At 42.2% G+C, this 19,499-nt stretch overlaps 1 protein-coding gene across 1 annotated transcript in view; it reads right to left on the reverse strand.

Moving 5' to 3' along the window:
• Positions 1-19,499, reverse strand: part of LOC307248231 (unconventional myosin-VI-like) — a 146,117-nt gene that overhangs the window by 23,510 nt on the left and 103,108 nt on the right. Inside the window, exon 27 of the mRNA XM_080024561.1 lies at positions 13,008-13,086. Coding sequence (XP_079880687.1) covers positions 13,008-13,086 — 79 coding nt within the window. The remainder of the gene's footprint in view (positions 1-13,007; positions 13,087-19,499) is intronic.

Below are 19,499 nucleotides of genomic sequence, written 5' to 3' on the forward strand. Positions count from 1 at the left end.
AAAGATTGTTCAAGAGTAAGGCTAAGGTTGGAGATGGTGAAGTTTGGGTTTGGTGTGGTTAAGGCAAGGGTGAGTACAGGCACGTGCAGGGGGCGGGGGGGTGTCTGAGAACCCGCCCTTCATGTCATCAGTGCCATCGGTGCCCTTTTTATCTTTTTTTTTAAAGAATGAATGGGCATTGAGGTGCGCACAGCGGAGCGCAGATCGCGGGTGCTCAACTTTGTGGCTCCATTTCCTTATGGAACAAAACCAAGCATTGTGCGTAATGGGAACAGTACCTCACTCACTCTCTGGGGAGCTGGGGGTCCATGTGTCTATTCTTCATATTGAAGGGGGGTAACCAAAGCCAAATGCCAACTATTTAAGGATTCCCCAACATGCAGACAAGCTGAGGTAGAATTAACTTCAACATCAACTGTGAGACTCAACCGATAGTCAGTGGATAGCGAGTGGATTTGAACAGATTAAGTCAGGTTTTAACAGAGTGCTGGACAGGTTAGGACATGCAGTACACGCAAACACACCAAAGGTCACTGTGAATTTGTTAAAGGGAAACCTGTGGAAAGAGTGGGGAGATGATTAATGGTCTCATCTCTCCCATGTCTTAAGGCTCCAGGCTTCAGAAAGTAAGTCACTGTGATACACACACATAGGAGTTAACTGGACTGGAGGGGCTAAGGGCGTAAATATAAAAGGTCACCTCAGCCGGGCGACAGCAGTGGAGGTTCAGGATTGCTCCTCCCTTGGAATTTGGTCGAATATAATGGAAAATACCATTTTTGCCTCATCCTCTATGAAGAGAAATTCCGCTCTCTTATAGAATGAAACAAAATCCAAAACACCTCCCTACATGGAGCGAGTCACGCGGAGAAAAAACCCCTGAAACAACCATTGTGTTCTGGCATCCATGCAATGGATCAGAGGCGGAAGCTTCTGGGTTAAGAAAGTAAAAATCCTGTTTCCATGTTTCCACCCATGCACTGGTCTACCGGTCCCCCCACCCGTTGGACCTCTGGGTTGATGCTGATTAGCAAATCAAGACGGTTGACTCAAAATCCTGGAGTGGAATTTTACGTTAGTGAGGTACCGTATACACTGTTTGGACATAATGCCTCTGCTGGTTCTTTGGAGAGATTAGTTTGGCGAACCACAAAGGAAGACTTGATCCGGAAAATTTTCAACAGATTTTAATGGAATCTGATGATGATTTTGCATTGGGATCCTAGTTGTTTTTTTTTTAATTATTATAATTATTGAGGTCTCAGGTCTTGAAATTCTTCTTTAAAAAGAACCAATCCTGGTTTCTGATCTGGGCTATCAGATCACTTCCCTCATGATATTTCCCTTTTTGTTTTCTTAAATGGATGATATCTTGTTCTGGATTTCCAATGGCTTCATTCAAATGACCTTGATGATAAGAAAAGAAGAGAGGAAACAAGGAAGCTCCATCACGGTTCCAAGTTCCATGACTAATGTCATCTCTCTTAAATTCTGGACCCCATAAAAAACCTGCAGGAGGAGGGTCATAAATATTTAGAGGAGAGCTGCGTGCGCTGAACTCCAATTCGAAGCAGGTCAAAGTCAGGGAGTTTTGAGAGGAATCAGGACCATGGGCCACCTGCCCCGGGCCCTTTGCCCCAGGACGAGGGCCAGCAGCTTTGATCTTAAAGCCCAGAACCCAGGCCGGGGCCACGGCCTCTGGCACCCACAACACCAGAGCAAAACATGGGGTACATGGGGCCAAACAGCGATCCCCAAGATCCCCTTAGAACAACGCCAATCTATGTATGTACTGCCAGAACACATACACATCAAAATATGTATGAATATATTTCTGGACATGAAGGTACATAATGCAGGACCATAATATGATTGTTTTCTATATACTTGAATTATTTTCTAGTGTATACTGTCAAGCAGCTGATGTTGACAAGTTTTAAGTTGTTGTATTGACATTATGCACTAACAAGATATGAGTACTTATAACATACATTTATGGGTAAATCATTGCAATATTCACATATTATGTAAATGAAGAAGCAAAATATGCAAATATGCTGAATTGATTTTCAATCGCAAATCAATTGTACTATATTTACTGCATTTTTAAGTGAAGTCTGTTGTAAACACAGTCAAGCAATGTGCTTCAAGTCTTTATGTATTTGAAAAACTTTATGAAAAACTTTTGGCTTAGTATTTTATACCTTGGTTACAAAAAAAATACATACACAAAATTCATATATAAATACACAGACACACATACATATAAATATATATATATATATATATATATATATATATATATATGTATATATATATATACATATATATATGTATGGATAATGCAACGCAAGAAAACTTATCGCAATATATTGCAGTATCCATTTTATACCCCACCCCTACATTTATCTATGTTTCTTTTTCAATCTTACCAGTATCACTACCACTAGAGAAAGTCAGAGTCAAAGCTGTTATAACCTGCATTACATCAGCACTATATATATATATATACACACAGATTAGCCACAACATTAAAACCACTGACAGGTGAAGTGAATAACATCTTGTTCCAACTGCACCTGTTAAGGGGTGGGATATATTGGGCAGCAAGTGAACAGTCAGTTCTTGAAGTTGATGTGTTGGAAGCAGGAAAAATAGACAAGCGTAAAGATCTGAGCCACATTAACAAGGGCCAAATTGTGATGGTTGGACGACTGGGTCATAGCATCTCCAACATGGCAGGTCTTATGGGGTGTTCCTGTGCAGTGGTTAGTACCGACCAAAAGTGGTTTAATGAAGGACAACCGATGAACTGGCGACAAGGTCATGGGCGCCCATGGGCTCATTGGTGCACGGGGGGAGAGAAATCTAGCCAGTCTGGTGTGATCCCACAGGAGAGCTACTGTGGCACAAATTGGTGAAAAAGTTAATGCTGCTATGATAGAAAAGTGTCAGGACACACAGTGCATTGGAGCTTGCTGTGTATGGGAGCGTACATGTTGACCTATGTCCGCGGACTCTCCGCCCAAAGCACCTACAATGGGCACAAGAGCATCAGAAATGGACCATGGAGCAATGGAAGAAGGTGGCCTAGTGTGCTGAATCACGTTTTCTTCTAATCATGTGGAAGGCGGGGTGGGTGCGCGTTGTTTACCTGGGGAAGAGATTGCACAAGGATGCAATATGGGGAGAAGGCAAGCTGGCAGAGGCAGTGTGATGCTCTTGGCAATGTTCTGCTGGGAAACCTTGGGTCCTTTCATGTACATTAGATGTTACTTTGCCACGTACCAACTTCCTAAAAATTGGTGCAGACCAAGTACACCCCTTCATGGCAACAGTATTCCCTGATGGCCTCTTTCAGCAGGACAATGCACCCTGTCACACTGCAAAATAATGTTCAGGAATGGTTGGAGGAACAAGACAGTGTTCAAGGTGTTGACTTGGCCTCCAAATTCCCCAGATGTCAATCCTATGGAGCATCTGTGGGATGTGCTGGAACAACTAGCCAGATCCATGGGGGGCCTCACCTCGCAGCTTATGCCATGGGCACACTACATGACTTTCAAAGTTGTCAGATCTCTGTACTGTTCAGACTACACAACTTTGTATCTTGTGATTGGGAATCTTGAAGTTGTTGTGGTTTCACACTACATGACTGATTGGCCACAGGGGGTCACATTACAAGATCTTTGGACAGGAGGAATCCCCGACGAGTCTGTCTGGTCTCCAAAGTACGTTTTGTCACAAAATCATGACGATACCATGCGACACAACACGATACCGTGGATTATTCATTTTTTTTATCAGTTTCTCGTTCACTGTAAAAAACAACGAATGAAAGCAGAATTTAAATAATAAATATATCAAAAACATAGAGAAGAAAAGTAAAATAGGTGTGTTTCTGCCTGCTGCTCTGTGCACTCCCGTCTCCCCTTCTCGACTCCTCCCCTCCCCCGTCACCCCGTGTCTGCTCTCATTGGCTGTAGCTCGGTGCGTCACTCCCGACTCAATCCTGACACGACCAGATATTAAACATGCTTGGTATCTCGGCGCGTCTGCAAGCCATGATTGCTCGACGAGCGGTCGAATCGTGTTGTTCACACCACATGCTCATCGCTCACGGGAGAGCGCTATGATTTTCCTCCGATCCGGGGCTTTGCTCGGCGATCTCCAAAAAGCTGTCGTGAGTGGAAAATCAGGCCAGAATTAGGTAGTCCGAACTCTCCATTACAGGACTTAAAGGACCTGCTGCCAACGTCTTGGTGGCAGATACCATTGGACACCTTCAGAGGTCTTGTGGAGTCCACGCCTCGATGGGTCAACTCTGTTTTGGCGGCACAAGGGGGAGCTATACAATATTAGGCAGGTGGTTTTAATATTGTGGTTGATCTGTGTATATATATAATTAACAAATGGGCTAGCAATAATTTAATGACTCTTACAACGTTGAACAGAAGCAAAACACAAAGACTGATATAAGAATCTAGATGCACACACACACACCCACTATGATATGTGTATTTGTGTGTGTGAGACAGAGCCAGGTGGTCTGAGGTGGTAGTATGGACAGATGGTATGTAGGTCTTTCCCTGCAAGAGCTTGCGCACGCACGCACGCACGCACGCACGCACGCACGCACGCACGCACGCACGCACGCACGCACGCACGCACACACACACACACAAAGACATTCATGTATGCAGGACAAGATCAGCACTGAAATGTAATGAAGCAGGTGTGTGTGCACGTGAGCACAGTCTCATGTGCAAGGCAACACACACACGGTATTCCTAAAACAGAACATCAGGATCGATACATGCACATCTGTCTCTGTGGGTGTGTGTGTGTGTGTGTGTGTGTGTGTGTGTGTGTGTGAACATGTGTGTGCACAGACAGCACACAAGCACTAAATTAAGGGATGCAGCAGTTTGAAGCAGAGGTCACACACACACACACACACACACACACACACACACACACACACACACACACACACACACACACACACACACACACACACACACACACACACACACAGTGACAGCCATTAACACTAAAAGCCCAAAAGCACTTGTTAATTGGCGACGAGCAAATTTTAAAATTGAAATTTGGCCGACGTGGCATAATGTTTGAATTATGGATAACCCCCCAGCCCCCGACACTGTGAGCAGCACAGGAGTAATGGGCTGTTTAGCATCCCAGAATAAACACTCCACAGAGACCCACACGGATCCACATCTGCATGTGCACGACGCTGGAAAAGTCAAGGAGGACTCGGAAGGACTCGCTGGAGATGGGTGTTCCTGCACAGAAACAATGGCTACTGCAGGAAGGTAAATTATGCTGAGTCGTCCGACATGAAACACTTCACCTCTGAGACAGGATGAGAGAACTTGGAGGATACCACCTCAAGACCTTGTGTGTTGAAACGTGCAACTCAGTCAAATATTTACACACCTGTTCTCCGAATTTGAAGTCACCAATAATGATAATAATAATGAATAAAATAAATCACAATTGTGTCTAAATTGATACCGATGTAATACCATAATACATAGTACTATAGTAGCTCCATAATAATAATAATAATAATAATAATAACAATAATAATAATAAAAAATAAAGAAAATCCACAAAAAATAAGCTGCTTTCATACATGAACTCCGGACAATGTCCATATAATCAGGTCCAGACATTGTCTGGAGTTGCCCTTTCACACATGTAGCTCACAACTGGAAATTGTATCAGATGTATTTACACTACCTGGAAATACTCTGTTTGGTTTAAGCGAGGGGCGGAGCCTGGATATAGCGTGCAGGAGGCAAAATGTGACGAAATGACGCTGCAGAGTTTTACCACACCCAAGATGGCGGACGAGGCTACAGACTTATCTTTTTCTGTGTTGATCCTCCATGCATTAGGTCTTATCTGCAATATAAACCAAAGAGTGGAAAGGAACAATAGAGAAAGCAGAAAGGAGTATGAAGCAGCTACGCTCTGAAAAGCCGCACAAAGGTAAATAACTGCCGCATGGTAGTGTCCGGACAATTTCAGGGTTGCAGTGCATGTATGAAAGCAGCTATCGCTGTAGATGTTCCAATAACGTTTTTTCCTTCACAATTCTGAGACCAATACCTGAACTTGCGTATCGGCCGATACCAAGTATCGCTACAATATCAGTGCGTAAAAAATAACAATTTAAACAACAAATAACAATTCCTTTAAAAAAGTAGTTAAAGTGGAGCCACAATTTAGTTAAATAAAAGACATTTAAAAGTGTAAATAGTACAGTAAGAGTATAAAACAGTCGCGTAACAGCAACTTAAAACAAAATACATTTCGGAGTACAATTGGCACTGTAGCGACAGCACAGTGTTCTGCTTTACGTTAATGTTTGTGACAGTGTAGTGTCTGCTTTACATGACTGGTTTTCCGTTGTGAACTGAGTTGATTAAATAGAGTACGCTGAACTATGGCTACATTCTCCGTTATTCAACATTACAATCATCACGTTATAAATTACGTGATATGGGATCGGTGCATGCGTACTCGCCGATACCCGATCCAGTATTTTATGCTGTGTCGGAGGCACATCCAATACCGATACTGGTATCATAACAATTGTAATATAAAACATCATGGAGAATAATAAGATCTATTAAAGCAATTTTAAACAAATAAAATCCAAGATCAAGCGTTTGTAATGGCTGAGAGTGGCGATAAGAACTTTGAATTCAAAAGAGGATTTTCAGACTGTTCCACATAGAGGGGGAAATACAATAGAACAGATAAAAATAAATAATTATCTGTTCTGTCTGGTGAAACATGGAGAATGAGTGGATTTCGTGAAGAAAGCTAACTTTTCACATCGTATTCGACAAGTTCTCTCATGGAGTTGACAAGCTCTTGGGTTTTGAAACACCTTTCCGAGCAAACTGTGTTTTCCCCACTGGATCTGATCAGCATTTTTGTTTCATTCAATAAGGAAATATAGTCCAAGAAAGAGAGAGAGGAGAAAAAGTGGTGGCAACAAGGGGCTGAGTGAATCAGCTCTAGAATGTAACACGATTTTACCCATTTTAAATAATAAAGAAAAAATCTAAAATGAATATGTGGCAGTCAATGTTGATATTGTGGTAGACCACCACAAATAAATCAATGTATGGGTGGCACGGTGGCGCAGTGCATTGCACTGCTGCCTCACAGCAAGAAGGTCCTGGGTTCAATTCCCGCCTGGGGCGCTGTTGGCACCGTGCTCCGGCGGGTTATCTCCCAAATAGGAGCCTTTCTGTGTGGAGTTTGCATGTTCTCCCCGTGTTCACATGGAGTTTCCTCCACCTCACGTCAGTAAGGACCCCCACCAAAAACATGCAGCCATCATCGTCTGACCAGCGATGGACACTTATCACCTGGTCCCCGGGCGCGTCCACGTATGCTGCCCACTGCTCCTGGCTGTGCCCCCGGAGGAAGGACAAGCCAGGATGGGTCAAAAGCAGAGGAGCCATTTCACCGGCCACCATCAAGCATGTGCGTGTGTGTGTGTGCAAGCATGTGTTGTGGAGTGTCGTGTGACAATTAAAGACTGTTTCTTCTTTTCTTTCTTACTTGATTTTAATGCTTTTATTACTCACTTTTTCTTTCTACTTTGTCAATTCCTCTTTGTCAAAGGGGGTGGGGCTAATAAGCCCCACCACCAGTTCATTCTCACTTGTCCTTGTCAATCAAACTGACAGGAAAGTGGAACTTCAAGTTCAAGTGGTTATTTGTCACATACATACGTACGGTCATACATACTGTATATGCAGTGAAAGGTCATGACATGCAGTGATTACGGACAATAGGCACTATAAGCTCTAAAAATACTTAAAATACTAAACTGTGCGTAATCGACACGAGGTGTTCGCGCAGGCGGCCACAAGGTGCGGCGCCACAATCGTGATTCTGGGGTCTATAATCATATAATAGAATTAATTGTCTGTGTTGTATTAAATATACATTTAAATCCACCTAAATGAAACTTACCTTAACTTACCTCCAGTACTAACCTCACAGAGTAGAAATCCTGGCATTTGTAAATGTTTTCACTTGATTTTATAATTTGAATGCATTTATTATTGTACTTTGTCAAAGGAGGTGGAGCTAACAATCCCCGCCTTCAAACCACTCCATTAGTTGGTGGAGTTGTCAATCAAACTGGAAGCAAAGTCCGGACTACGCCAGTAGGTCCCTGCCTTTTGTTGTTGTGGCTTAAAAGAGAAAACTTAATTAAATGCACAATGTTATGATTTTCCTTTTGTGATTTTTATGGTTTTATGGTATTATTATACTTAAAATTGTTGTTTTTATTATATTTTTTATTTAATTGTATTATTATAATTTTTATTCTTCTTTTCTTATATTATGCTTAAAGAAACTCGGAGAAAATTAAGACTAATAATTCAAGAGAAATAATGGTTGAAAATAATTTGCTGAGGAACAATCACGATTCTCCAAGGTCTAAATTTATGAACCAAAACCGACTGAAATGGAAATTGCAAGCCTCAGTCAGCATCACACATGGGATTCTTAGGTGGTAGACATGAGTTTCCCATGTACTCGTATCAGCGATTCACGTGCAATCTGTTCCAAAAGCACATACTCCAACACATGCAGGCGTGCAGGCGAGTAGTAAAGTGATGGTGTATAAGTAGTGATGGTGTAGCAGTATTAGGAGTTAGGAGTGTAGGTAGTTGGGTTAGTTGTGGAAGAAGGAGTAATAGTAGGGTTAGTAGTAGTTATAGCAGTAGTAGGGTTAGTAATTTTAGGGTTAGTGGTAAAAGAAGAAGGAATAGCAGGGTTAGTAGTAGTAGTGTTTTTTTTTTTTTTTTTTTTTTTAAATATAAAAATACAGAATCATCAACAGTAACAATTATGCCAAGAAAACATTTTTAAACACTTGGGAAATACATGTTTTCCCTTTTTCTCCCATTCTCTATCCTATCAGAATGCGAAGGAGAGAGAGTGGCATTCAGTTTCCTGGAGTAGGGTAGTTTGTTGCATGAATTGGCTTACAAAAAGGTCTTTGTTTCCTCCATATACCAACGATAGGTGGGCTTTTAGTGAGTTTCCAAAGAGGCTTTGTATGCTTACGTCTCTACCCTCATATAGTGCCAAGTTCCTTCTTGTCCATGTTGCGCGCCTGGCAAATGCCAGCACAGTGTTTATCAGTAAGTTTTCCGTTGGACTCTTTGTTTTGGGGGGGGGGCCAAACATGTAGGCCCAGTCCCATGTAAGCCCTGTAAGTCTCCTAAGGCCACAATGTTCCACCAGTAGGCTCTTGACCCTCTCCCTATAGTTCGTGAGGGCCGTGCACCTAAGGAACAGGTGCTCAATGTCTTCTGCTTCTTCCATGCAGACCGCACACTCCCTCTTGTGCAAGTCTTTGTGTATTTGATGCAGGATGATGCCAGTAAAAATCCTCCTGTGCCTTATCTTGAAATCCAGGTGGAAGATGGCTGATGTGGCAAAAGGGATTTCCATGTTGTTCCATATATTTCTAATTGAATAGCCAGGAAATATCCTTGACCAGGCCTTTTCTGAAGCTGGAATTGTCACAATCTTTGAAATGAGTAATCTATACCAGTCTCTGGTTTTCACTGATTGGATGGTGGGGAATTTTCCTCTAAGGCACAGGAGGAAGTTCAGGGCATCATCCTGCACCTTGGGTCCTTTCTCTTTGAGCATGCCTCGCCACTCAGGTAGTAGGCTTTGATCAAATTTTTCCCCGAAAGAGACAATCAGTTTTTCCCTGTATTGCACCTTCCATCTGTCTAATTCCCAAAGTACATTCCCTATATCAAAGTTCCCTTTGTGGTCGGTCACCTGTCCCACTCTTGTTAGGCCTGCTGCCGTCAAGTGACTGCTGACGAGGTTTCTCCCATTATAGGTGAAGCATGGATTCGAGAGGAAAGGTAACTGCAGCACATGCTCTTTTTTACTGCACTCGGGTCTGAGGTGGGGGAGTATCCTTCCCCATGCCTCCAGCACCTCCTGGTAGAAGCCCGGCAGGCCACTGTAGGTTTTTCTGGGGTAGTGGGTACAGAGATTGTATTTGCTCCTCTCCCCAAACTCCGCCAGGTAGCCTGCGAGTGCGTCCTCCCAGGGATACTGCCTGGTCGAATCCAAGAATTTCCCTATCAATTTAACCCTCAGTGCGTCTCTTTTGGCACCAATGTCAATCAGCCCTAATCCCCCCTCCCGTTTATTAGCAATTAACGTCCTGTGGGCGATCATATTTCCCTTACCCTTCCAAAGAAAGGAGGATATCTCACCGTTCAATGAATTTAGTGCCCAATCGGGCAGCTCACAGGTTCCCAAAGCATGATTAATTTTTGACAGCACTAAGGCATTAGATACTATTACCTTTCCTTTTAGACTAAGCCCCCTCGCCCTCCACAGGTTCAAGGTACACTGTATTTTAATTATCACACTCTTCCATGTTTTATCTCTTGCTTCACTCTCGTCTTTCCCAATGTACACACCCAAGATTTCTCTGCACCCTGTGGTCTCTTTAAGGCCCCATTTGTTTATCGTTTTTTGATTCTTACCGCAGAACATTATTGCAGATTTTTCTTTATTGATTCTTGCGCCAGAGGCTTTCTCATAGGCCCCTAGGTGTTTGAAGACATGGTCTATGCTGTCACCATCCGAGACCATGATATTAATGTCGTCTGCATATTGGACTATTTTGGTTTTGTTGCCATTTGGCGTTAAGATACCTTTTATATTTTTGTCTTTCAGTATTAGGAGTGCGAGGGGTTCTGCGACCAGGGTGTATAGCAGAGCTGAGAGGGGGCATCCCTGTCTCACAGTAGTAGTGTTAGTAGTAGTAGTTGTTGTAGCAGTAGGGTAAGTAGTAGTAGGGTTATTATAAGTAGAGTTAGTTGGTAGTAGTAGGGTTATTAGAAGGATTACATAACAGAATGCTTAGTAGTGTTAGTGTTAGTAGTAGTAGTAGCATTAGTAGTAGTAGTAGTAGTAGGGTTAGCACTAGCAGTAGTAGGGTTAGTAGTATGGTTTGTGGTAGGGTTAGTAGGTAGTAGCAGAAGTAGTAGTAGATGTTTAAGTAGTGGTAGTGTGAGAGAAAAATGCATATGATCAACTATTTGAATGATGTCTTGTCCTGTTTTATATAGGACAATTGCCTTTTGTGTATGTTACCTAGCTTTTAAAACACATTCCCTCTGGGTTTTAATGAGTCTCTCAGAGTTTATATGAAGATGCTCTTTCTTACAATGTCTATTGTAGTGTAAAGATGAGATCACATTTCATCCTCACTCAACCTTGAATGGATATAAGGGTAACTTGACAGAGCATTGTGTGTTTGTTTGATGGCATGATGTCAGATTGTACATGTGACCTGATTTTGACTGTTAAACCATTGTATGGGCTCTCGTGATTGATTTTTGATTTGATCAACTGATGATTGAGGGGGCATTGTCTTGTAAATGACACCTGATCAAAGGTACACAACCTCTCATCAGTATAAATCCTTCCTTGTCAGAAGCAGGAGCAGACTGGTCAGAACACTGCTTTGGAGAAGTACTGAATCTTTCTCTTTATTCTGCAGAATAAATAACTTTAATATTCTCAGTTTTTGTTTTCTTGTAGCAGGCAGATAAACCTCACCGACCATGCAGGAGAATTTCTCAGACAGTAAGTAGTACTATGTTTAGTAGTAGGTTTAGTAGGTAGTAGAGGGGTTAGTAGTAGAGGTTGAAGTAGTAGTAGGATTCGCAGTAGTATAAGGTGAAGTAGTAGTAGGGTTAGAAGTAGTAGTTGTATTAGTAGAAGTAGTAGTGGTAGAAATAGTAGAGTTAGTAGCATAGCAATAGAAGTAGTAGAAGTGTAAGTGGTAGTAGGGTTAGTTGTAATTGTAGTAGTAGTAGAAGTTGAAGTAGTAGTATGGATAGTGGTAGTAGTAGAAGTTGAAGTAGTAGTAGGGTTAGTAGTAGAAGTTGAAGTTGTAGTATGGTAAGTAGTAGATGTTGAAGTAGTAGTAGAGTTAGTAGTAGTAGTAGTAGTAGAAATAGTAGAACTTGAAGTAGTAGTAGGGTTAGTAGTAGTAGAAGTAGTAGAAGTTGAAGTAGTAGCAGTAGGGTTAATAGTAGTAGTAGTAGAAGAAGAAGTAGAAGTATTAGTAAGGTTAGTCGTAGTAGTAGAAGTTGAAGTAGTAGTAGAGTTAGTATAGTAGTAGAAGTAGTAGTAGGGTTAGTAGTAGTAATAGTAGTAGTTGAGGTAGTAGTAGGGTTAGTAATAGTAGTAGATATTGAAGTAGTAGTAGTAGGGTTAGTAGTAGTAGTAGATGTTGAAGTAGTAGTAGGGTTAGTATAGTAGTAGAAGGAGCAGTAGAAGTAGGGTTAGTATAGTAGTAGAAGTAGAAGTAGTAGTAGGGTTAGTAGTAGTAGTAGTAGATGTTGAAGTAGTAGTAGGGTTAGTAGTAGTAGTAGAAGTTGAAGTAGGGGTTAGTATAGTAGTAGAAGTAGTAGTAGTAGTAGTAGTAGTTGTAGAAGTAGTAGGGTTAGTATTAGTAGTGGTAGTAGTAGAAGATGTTGAAGCAGTAGTAGGGTTAGTAGTAGTAGTAGTAGTAGTAGTAGTAGTAGAAGTTGAAGCAGTAGTAGGGTTAGTAGTCCTAGTAGTAGTAGAAGTTGAAGCAGTTGTAGGGTTAGCAGTAGTAGGGTTAGTAGAAGTTGAAGCAGTAGTAGGGTTAGTATAGTAGTAGTAGAGGTTGAAGCAGTAGTTAGGGTAAGTAGTAGTAGAAGTTGAATCAGTAATAGGGTTAGTAGTAGTAGAAGTTAAAGCAGTAGTAGGGTTAGTATAGTAGTAGTAGTAGTAGAAGTTCAAAACAGTACTAGGGTTAGTAGTAGAAGTAGTAGTAGTAGGGTTAGTAGTAGAAGTACCAAACATGGTCTGATATCACAGGGTATATACACCTCTATATCACAGATGTAACAGGTGTTGACACCAACCTGAATCCTCCGCTCCTCCTCCTCTCTCTTTTTCCTCTCCTCCTCCTCCTGCTTCCTCTTCTGCTCCATCTCTGCTTTCCTGACACAGGGAGACATGGGAAAGTCAGGTGCACAGCACAGGTCGAGTCTCCACCTCCCAGACAGTAGACCAAGAAACAGGATGAGAACAAGAAACAAACAATTTTTTTAATACATTTTGCTTGTTTGGTTTATTATTGTTAGCGATCACCTTCTATCAATGTAAAACACGTTGAGTTGCATGTAAGGGTTAGAAATGTTTGTGTATGTTAGTTAGTGTATGAAAGGTGGTATACAAAAAAGGTTATTAGGGGTCCTGTGACCCCAATATTTATTGCCTCATTTATCTATTTCAGAATTTATTTCATAGGCATATGAATTTATTTCTGTTTTTATTTATTTATTTATGTAAAATAAACTGAAATGGTGTTCCATACAGATGTAAGTCCACACAAACTTTAGGAGTCCAAAACATGGACCGATGCTGAGTTCAATGGAACTTCGGAAAATTGTAACTTGTTTTAGCAGTAATGCTGAAGAAAAGACGAGCGACCGCATGATTTGTAATTGGTGTCGATACGACTTGATGCTGTGTTTTACGAAAACCCCGGAAAACTGTCATTCGTATCGAGCACGACTAAGCGGGACCCTGTGTGCAGTTTTATTTATTAATATTATTATTATTATTATTATAGTCAACTTAGCAACTTCAGCTTTTAGTTGCCAACACTGACAAGAGGGTTGCAGAATTTTAATCCTTTCAACAATTAAGTGATATTGATCCAATATAATTGTAATCCATATTTCAATATTACAAGAGTCAAAAGGGGACGCATAGTCATTAACAGAAATGTTTTTATGTTTAATTTAAGTTTATTTTTATAGCTTCTCTTGTTGTAGGGTAAACAAAGCAATTAACAATATACTGATGATATATGAACTTTATTTATTTTTTTAAACTATGTTCGGCTTTGCTCATTTCCACTTTCACAAACAGACAGCGAGGTACACTGTGCTTATTATATTCTTTTACATATGGGTAAAGTGACTGACCCCATGCTAGACCATGGTGGGCAACTGGCCAACCGTTAATGTGGAGCCCACAAATGGACCGATGGGATGAGAGAAACGGAGTGAAAGACAACTTACGCTTATGTGCTCGTATTTGTAAGAGGCGCTCCAGTACTCGAACCCGACAACAAGTGAAATTTGATGTTTTCTCTTTGATGTATTCTCTGAGATACCTTTTTTTAATTGGCGTGTTACCCTTTACTTGAACTTCGGCACGGTTTAATGTTGTAGGAACCTGAAAGGGAGGAACAGCGCGGGACAAGGTGTTGCTGGTGGAGTTGGGGGGGTGATTTTACGATTCAGCGGGGAGACATTGTCCCCGGGTCTGGCCCGTATGAGGAGATGGGGAATAGTTATCCTGCGGTTGCGCCTGGACTGGGGATGGGCAGGGAAGGTCAGCGGGAGCAGACACGAGAACCTGCAATAACCCACTGAAAATAAACCAAAACCGCTGGTAAATGGCGATTTGTTGGTTCATCAGATCCATCCTGATACAAGAGCAGCTCCTCCCCAGCCACGAGTGTGGACGCCTCCCTGGCCAACCAACTGAACTCTTTTTATGCGCGGTTCGAGTCTGGCAGCAACACCGCTAGCTCGCCGGCTAATTGGAGTTACACCGCTGGGGATGAGCGCGCACTCTCAGTGTCCGTGCACGAGGTCAGGAGGGCTTTGATGCGGGTGAACACCAAGAAAGCTGCGGGCCCAGATGGCATATCTGGGCGAGTACTGAAGACCTGTGCTAACCAGCTAGCTCCGGTGTTCACCACAATATTCAGCATCTCCCTGGCTGAATCAGTGGTCCCGTCCTACTTCAAGAGGTCCACCGTCGTTCCTGTCCCGAAGATCACCTCTCCTTCCTGCCTGAATGACTACCGTCCGGTGGCCCTCACCTCGGTGGTCATGAAGTGTTTCGAGAGGCTGATTAAGGATTACATCTGCGCCTCTCTTCCCCGCACCTTGGACCCGTTGCAGTTCGCGTACCGGCAAAACAGATCTACGGATGACGTGGTCTCCCAGGTACTGCACACCACGCTCACGCACCTGGATGGCCAGAAGGGGGCCTATGTGAGAATGCTGTTCATCGATTATAGTTCAGCTTTCAACACCATAGTCCCCACCAGACTGGCTGTCAAGCTGATGGAGCTCGGATTGAATGGTCCGCTGTGCACCTGGATCCTGGACTTCCTCACAGGCCGCCCCCAGGTGGTCAAGGTGGGGAAGTACATGTCAAGCTCCCTCACCCTGAATACAGGATCCCCCCAGGGCTGCGTCCTCAGCCCCCTACTGTACACCCTGTACACACATGACTGTGTGGCCAGGTCCAGCTCCAACACCATCATCAAGTTTGCTGACGACACCGTGGTTGTGGGCCTGATCACCGACTGCGATGAGAAGGCCTACCGCGAGGAGGTGGCTGACCTGTCACTCTGGTGCCAGGACAACAGCCTCCACCTGAACGTCAGCAAAACCAAGGAGCTGATTGTGGACTTTAGGCGTGGATCACAATCGAGGACGCACGCGCCCTTGTGGATTAATGGGTCTTCTGTCGATAGGGTGAGCAGCTTCAGATATCTGGGAGTCCACATCACAGAGGACTTAACATGGACTGTACACACAGACACTCTGGTGAGAAAGGCGAGGCAGCGTCTTTACCACCTCAGGCAGCTGAGGAAATTCCGGGTCTCGGTGAGGATCCTCAAGTCCTTCTACTCTGGAGCAGTGGAGAGCATCCTGACAGGCAACATCACTGCCTGGTTTGGGAACTGTACTGCCCAGGACAGGCGGGCCCTGCAGAGGGTGGTGCGTTCAGCTGAACGTACCACTGGAACTACCCTCCCCCCCTTGCAGGAGCTATACACCAGGAGGTGTAGTAGACGAGCCCGCAGGATCATGAAGGATCCTCATCACCCCAACAACGGACTGTTTCAGCTGCTGCGGTCAGGCAAGCGCCTCCGCAGTCACACAGCGAGAACAGAGAGACTGAGACTGAGTTTTTTCCCGCAAGCCATAAGAACTGTCAATGCTGACCTCACCAGGGGTCCTCACTGAGCTACACACATAGGCTCCACTACCTACTGTACTGTATGTAGCATACTGTACCGCATACTGTATCACTGTTCTGGGTTGTTCGTGATGCCGTATTGCTGCGCCGTACTGTTGTATACTGTGCTGTATTATCCCAAACACTACCTCCCTCTATTCACATTCACATGCCACTTTAATTCACATGCCACTTTAATTGCACATATCTGTATATACATAGGCATATTCCCTCTATATATTCCATTTTATTTCATTTTATTTTTATTGTATTTTATTCTATATATTTTTATCTTATTCTGTAAGTATTCAACTTACTGTATTACGTTTTAGGAGTCAGTTAGTCGGTCTATTAGAAAGGAATTCTTTACTTTTATTTCTTTTTTTCCTAGGACATATTGTGTGCTATCACCGGGTGCGTTGCATTACATTTCACTGCATATATGTATGAAAGTATGTATATGTATGTGACAAATAAAAAATCTTGAATCTTGAATCAAAGTCTCTAGACAAAAACCACGTCCCATCACCATGACAACGTCCTTGAGTTTGCCGGGCAGGTGACTCCTGTAAGCGGGATGTTTTGCGGAGGGGGGGGGTTGATCGTAAAATCAGGGGCTGTCGTCTCTAATGCCCTACATTAGCGGGTAGTGATTTGTGACGAACTCGATGGCGCCGATCGGTTCGAATGAAAGACATTCTACGTGACTGGAACGATCCGGGAGCAGAATCACAGAGCCAGAAACAGGTTGGAAAATTTACTGACCATTCCAAAAGCTCACCTGACCCGGGAGATATATATATATATATAACAAAAAAAAGAGAAAGAGAGAAGGAGATATGAGAGTGAGAGGTCTGAATGATGGGTGGTGATCTGTCAGCGTTGGGTCTATTTCGGCACCACTCAGATCCACACTCACAGCAGCGGTGCAGTTCCCTCTACTCCACCTACTCCAGGGTTCCTTATCTCTGCTCAAGGGCACTACATCACAAAAAATTAAAGGTTTTCGTGCAGCCTGTAAAGAATTGGACTTGAGCTGTATGTTATCTCTGCTAAATCTCGACTGAAAGTCTGTACCATTTAGTATTAAGGCACTGGATTTTGCGACTTAATTACTCCCCTTCTCAGTTAAAAATTATGAGAACCAACATTTTAAAAAGCCTGGGGTGAAAAAAGGCAAACCTATCCTTTAAATCATCCCTCAGTCCTATTGGTCAGTGCCCACTCTTAAATTCTTTGTTCTTAAAACGTACTTTTGCAGGAAAACATATCCTGATGTTTCATTTTAGTCAGGTTAATAACTTTTTTTAGATACTATATGCATACACATGTTTTATTTGTAATATATTACATTCAATATTTTGATTATTATTTTTATTTTTTATCTTGATGCTTGTTTATAATTTAATCCTCTGTGTGAAGCATTTGGAAACTCTGTTTTGATTATCAAAAGTCAGGCTTTCCAGTCTAAATAGAAGATTCCATTTTCAAGTCATGTATAAGACAATCATTTATCCCTAAAAAGCTGGTCATCATTACATGGAAATATGACTAATTTTGAGGGAAACCAGACCAACCAACCAACCAATCGTGTTGAGCTCTAGTTGGTCATGGAACGCAGAAAAATGGTCAACATCCACGATATTCAATACGTAAAGCCCAGACTCCACAACTCCCTCTTCTGGTCTCGTCCTGGAATTGTATTTCAACCAAACCCCTGACTTGACAGAAATCCAATGACTCGAGGTGAAAACCTGTCAGAAGAAAGATGTGTATCCGCAGCGTGAAAGTAGTATTTGAAATTTGGTGCAACAATATAAAGAAAATCAACAAACAGCCGTATTTTTCTGCCTCCCTCCCTCTCTCCATCAGTATTCGGGAGGCATTGGCATGGTGACCTTACAATGCACACAATCCGTCACAGCATCAGTGGGTCACTTATAAAACTCAGTGGAGAGGGAATTTGAGCTAAATCCTTGGCCGCCCTTGTGTGTCACTGTAAAATGGATTGCGGACAGACATCGAAAATGTAAATGTAATATTTAACAACCATCCCCAGCACTGCAGCCAGCCCCTATCCCCTCTGACCCCCATACACACACACATAGTCACTACAAATATATGTACTAAATATATACACATACGCACACATACATACATACACACACACACACACACACATATCCATGTATCCATATCTGATATTCTCAACTAGGGCTGAACGATTTGGGAAAATAATCAAATTGCACTTTTGTAGACCAATATAGTGATTGCAATTACGTATGCAATTTTTTTTTTAAGTTCCTTATTTTCTGCATTATTCACTAAACACAAGAAATACACAATTCTATAGTATGACCAACACAAGAGCCGGCCCTGGACAGCCCTAATGGTGAGATTGTGGCCTTTGTGATTTGAAAACTGCGTTCTATAAAATTGCGAGGTTGGTTTGAATTCGAATAATCGTGCAGCCCTATTCTCAACCTAGGGCTCGCGACCCCACATGGGGCCACTTAATATGCACACAGGGTTATGGGACAGACAGAGATATTGATATTCTATGGATACCTTTTTAATAGAAAATGAAGTTAAATACGCTTGAAATACTGTATATTATAATTAATATATACTATATATACTAAAGTATATTTGATACTCATCCATATGAAACGGTTTCCTAATATGCAACCTGCACTTTGACCAGGAAGAGCAGTTTTTAAAGGGGACCTGTTTCGTTTTTCTATTTCGGTCACGTATATAATGTTACAATGTCGGATGTTCATACAGATTTCAGTGGACTGATAAGGTGAAATCAGTAAAAGTTACGGAGTAAATACAATAAAACCCTGAAGGTGTGCTCAAATGCTATTGGCTTACAGAACCCGGAACTTGTGCTTAAACCCTATTGGCTCACAGAACTCGGTGCCTCAGGAGGGTGGCTCCTCCCACAAAAAACAGCCCATTTTGGAACAAGAGGTAAGTGAGAATAAAAGGTCCCCTTAAAGGTACAGTAAGAAAGCTTCTAATTTATTCTTAAATGTTGATTATTGGCTTACATGTGAATTGTGACTGAATAAGTGGCTCTGAAAGAATTATATAAATAGATAAAAAATAAGAAAATGTATATGTGTGTACACAAACACACACACACACACACACACAGATGGATACACATATACTGTATATAGTTATACAGTATACTGTGTGTGTGTGTGTGTGTGTGTGTGTGTGTATATATATATATATATATACACACACACACACACACACACACACAGTATATATCAATATAATTTATATATATAAAATAGGGTGCGTGCTTAATGACATTATTTTTTTTAATGAATGCATGATCCCTTAAA

This window comes from Zeus faber (assembly GCF_960531495.2).
Source record: "Zeus faber genome assembly, chromosome: 2".
Lineage (NCBI taxonomy): Eukaryota > Metazoa > Chordata > Actinopteri > Zeiformes > Zeidae > Zeus > Zeus faber.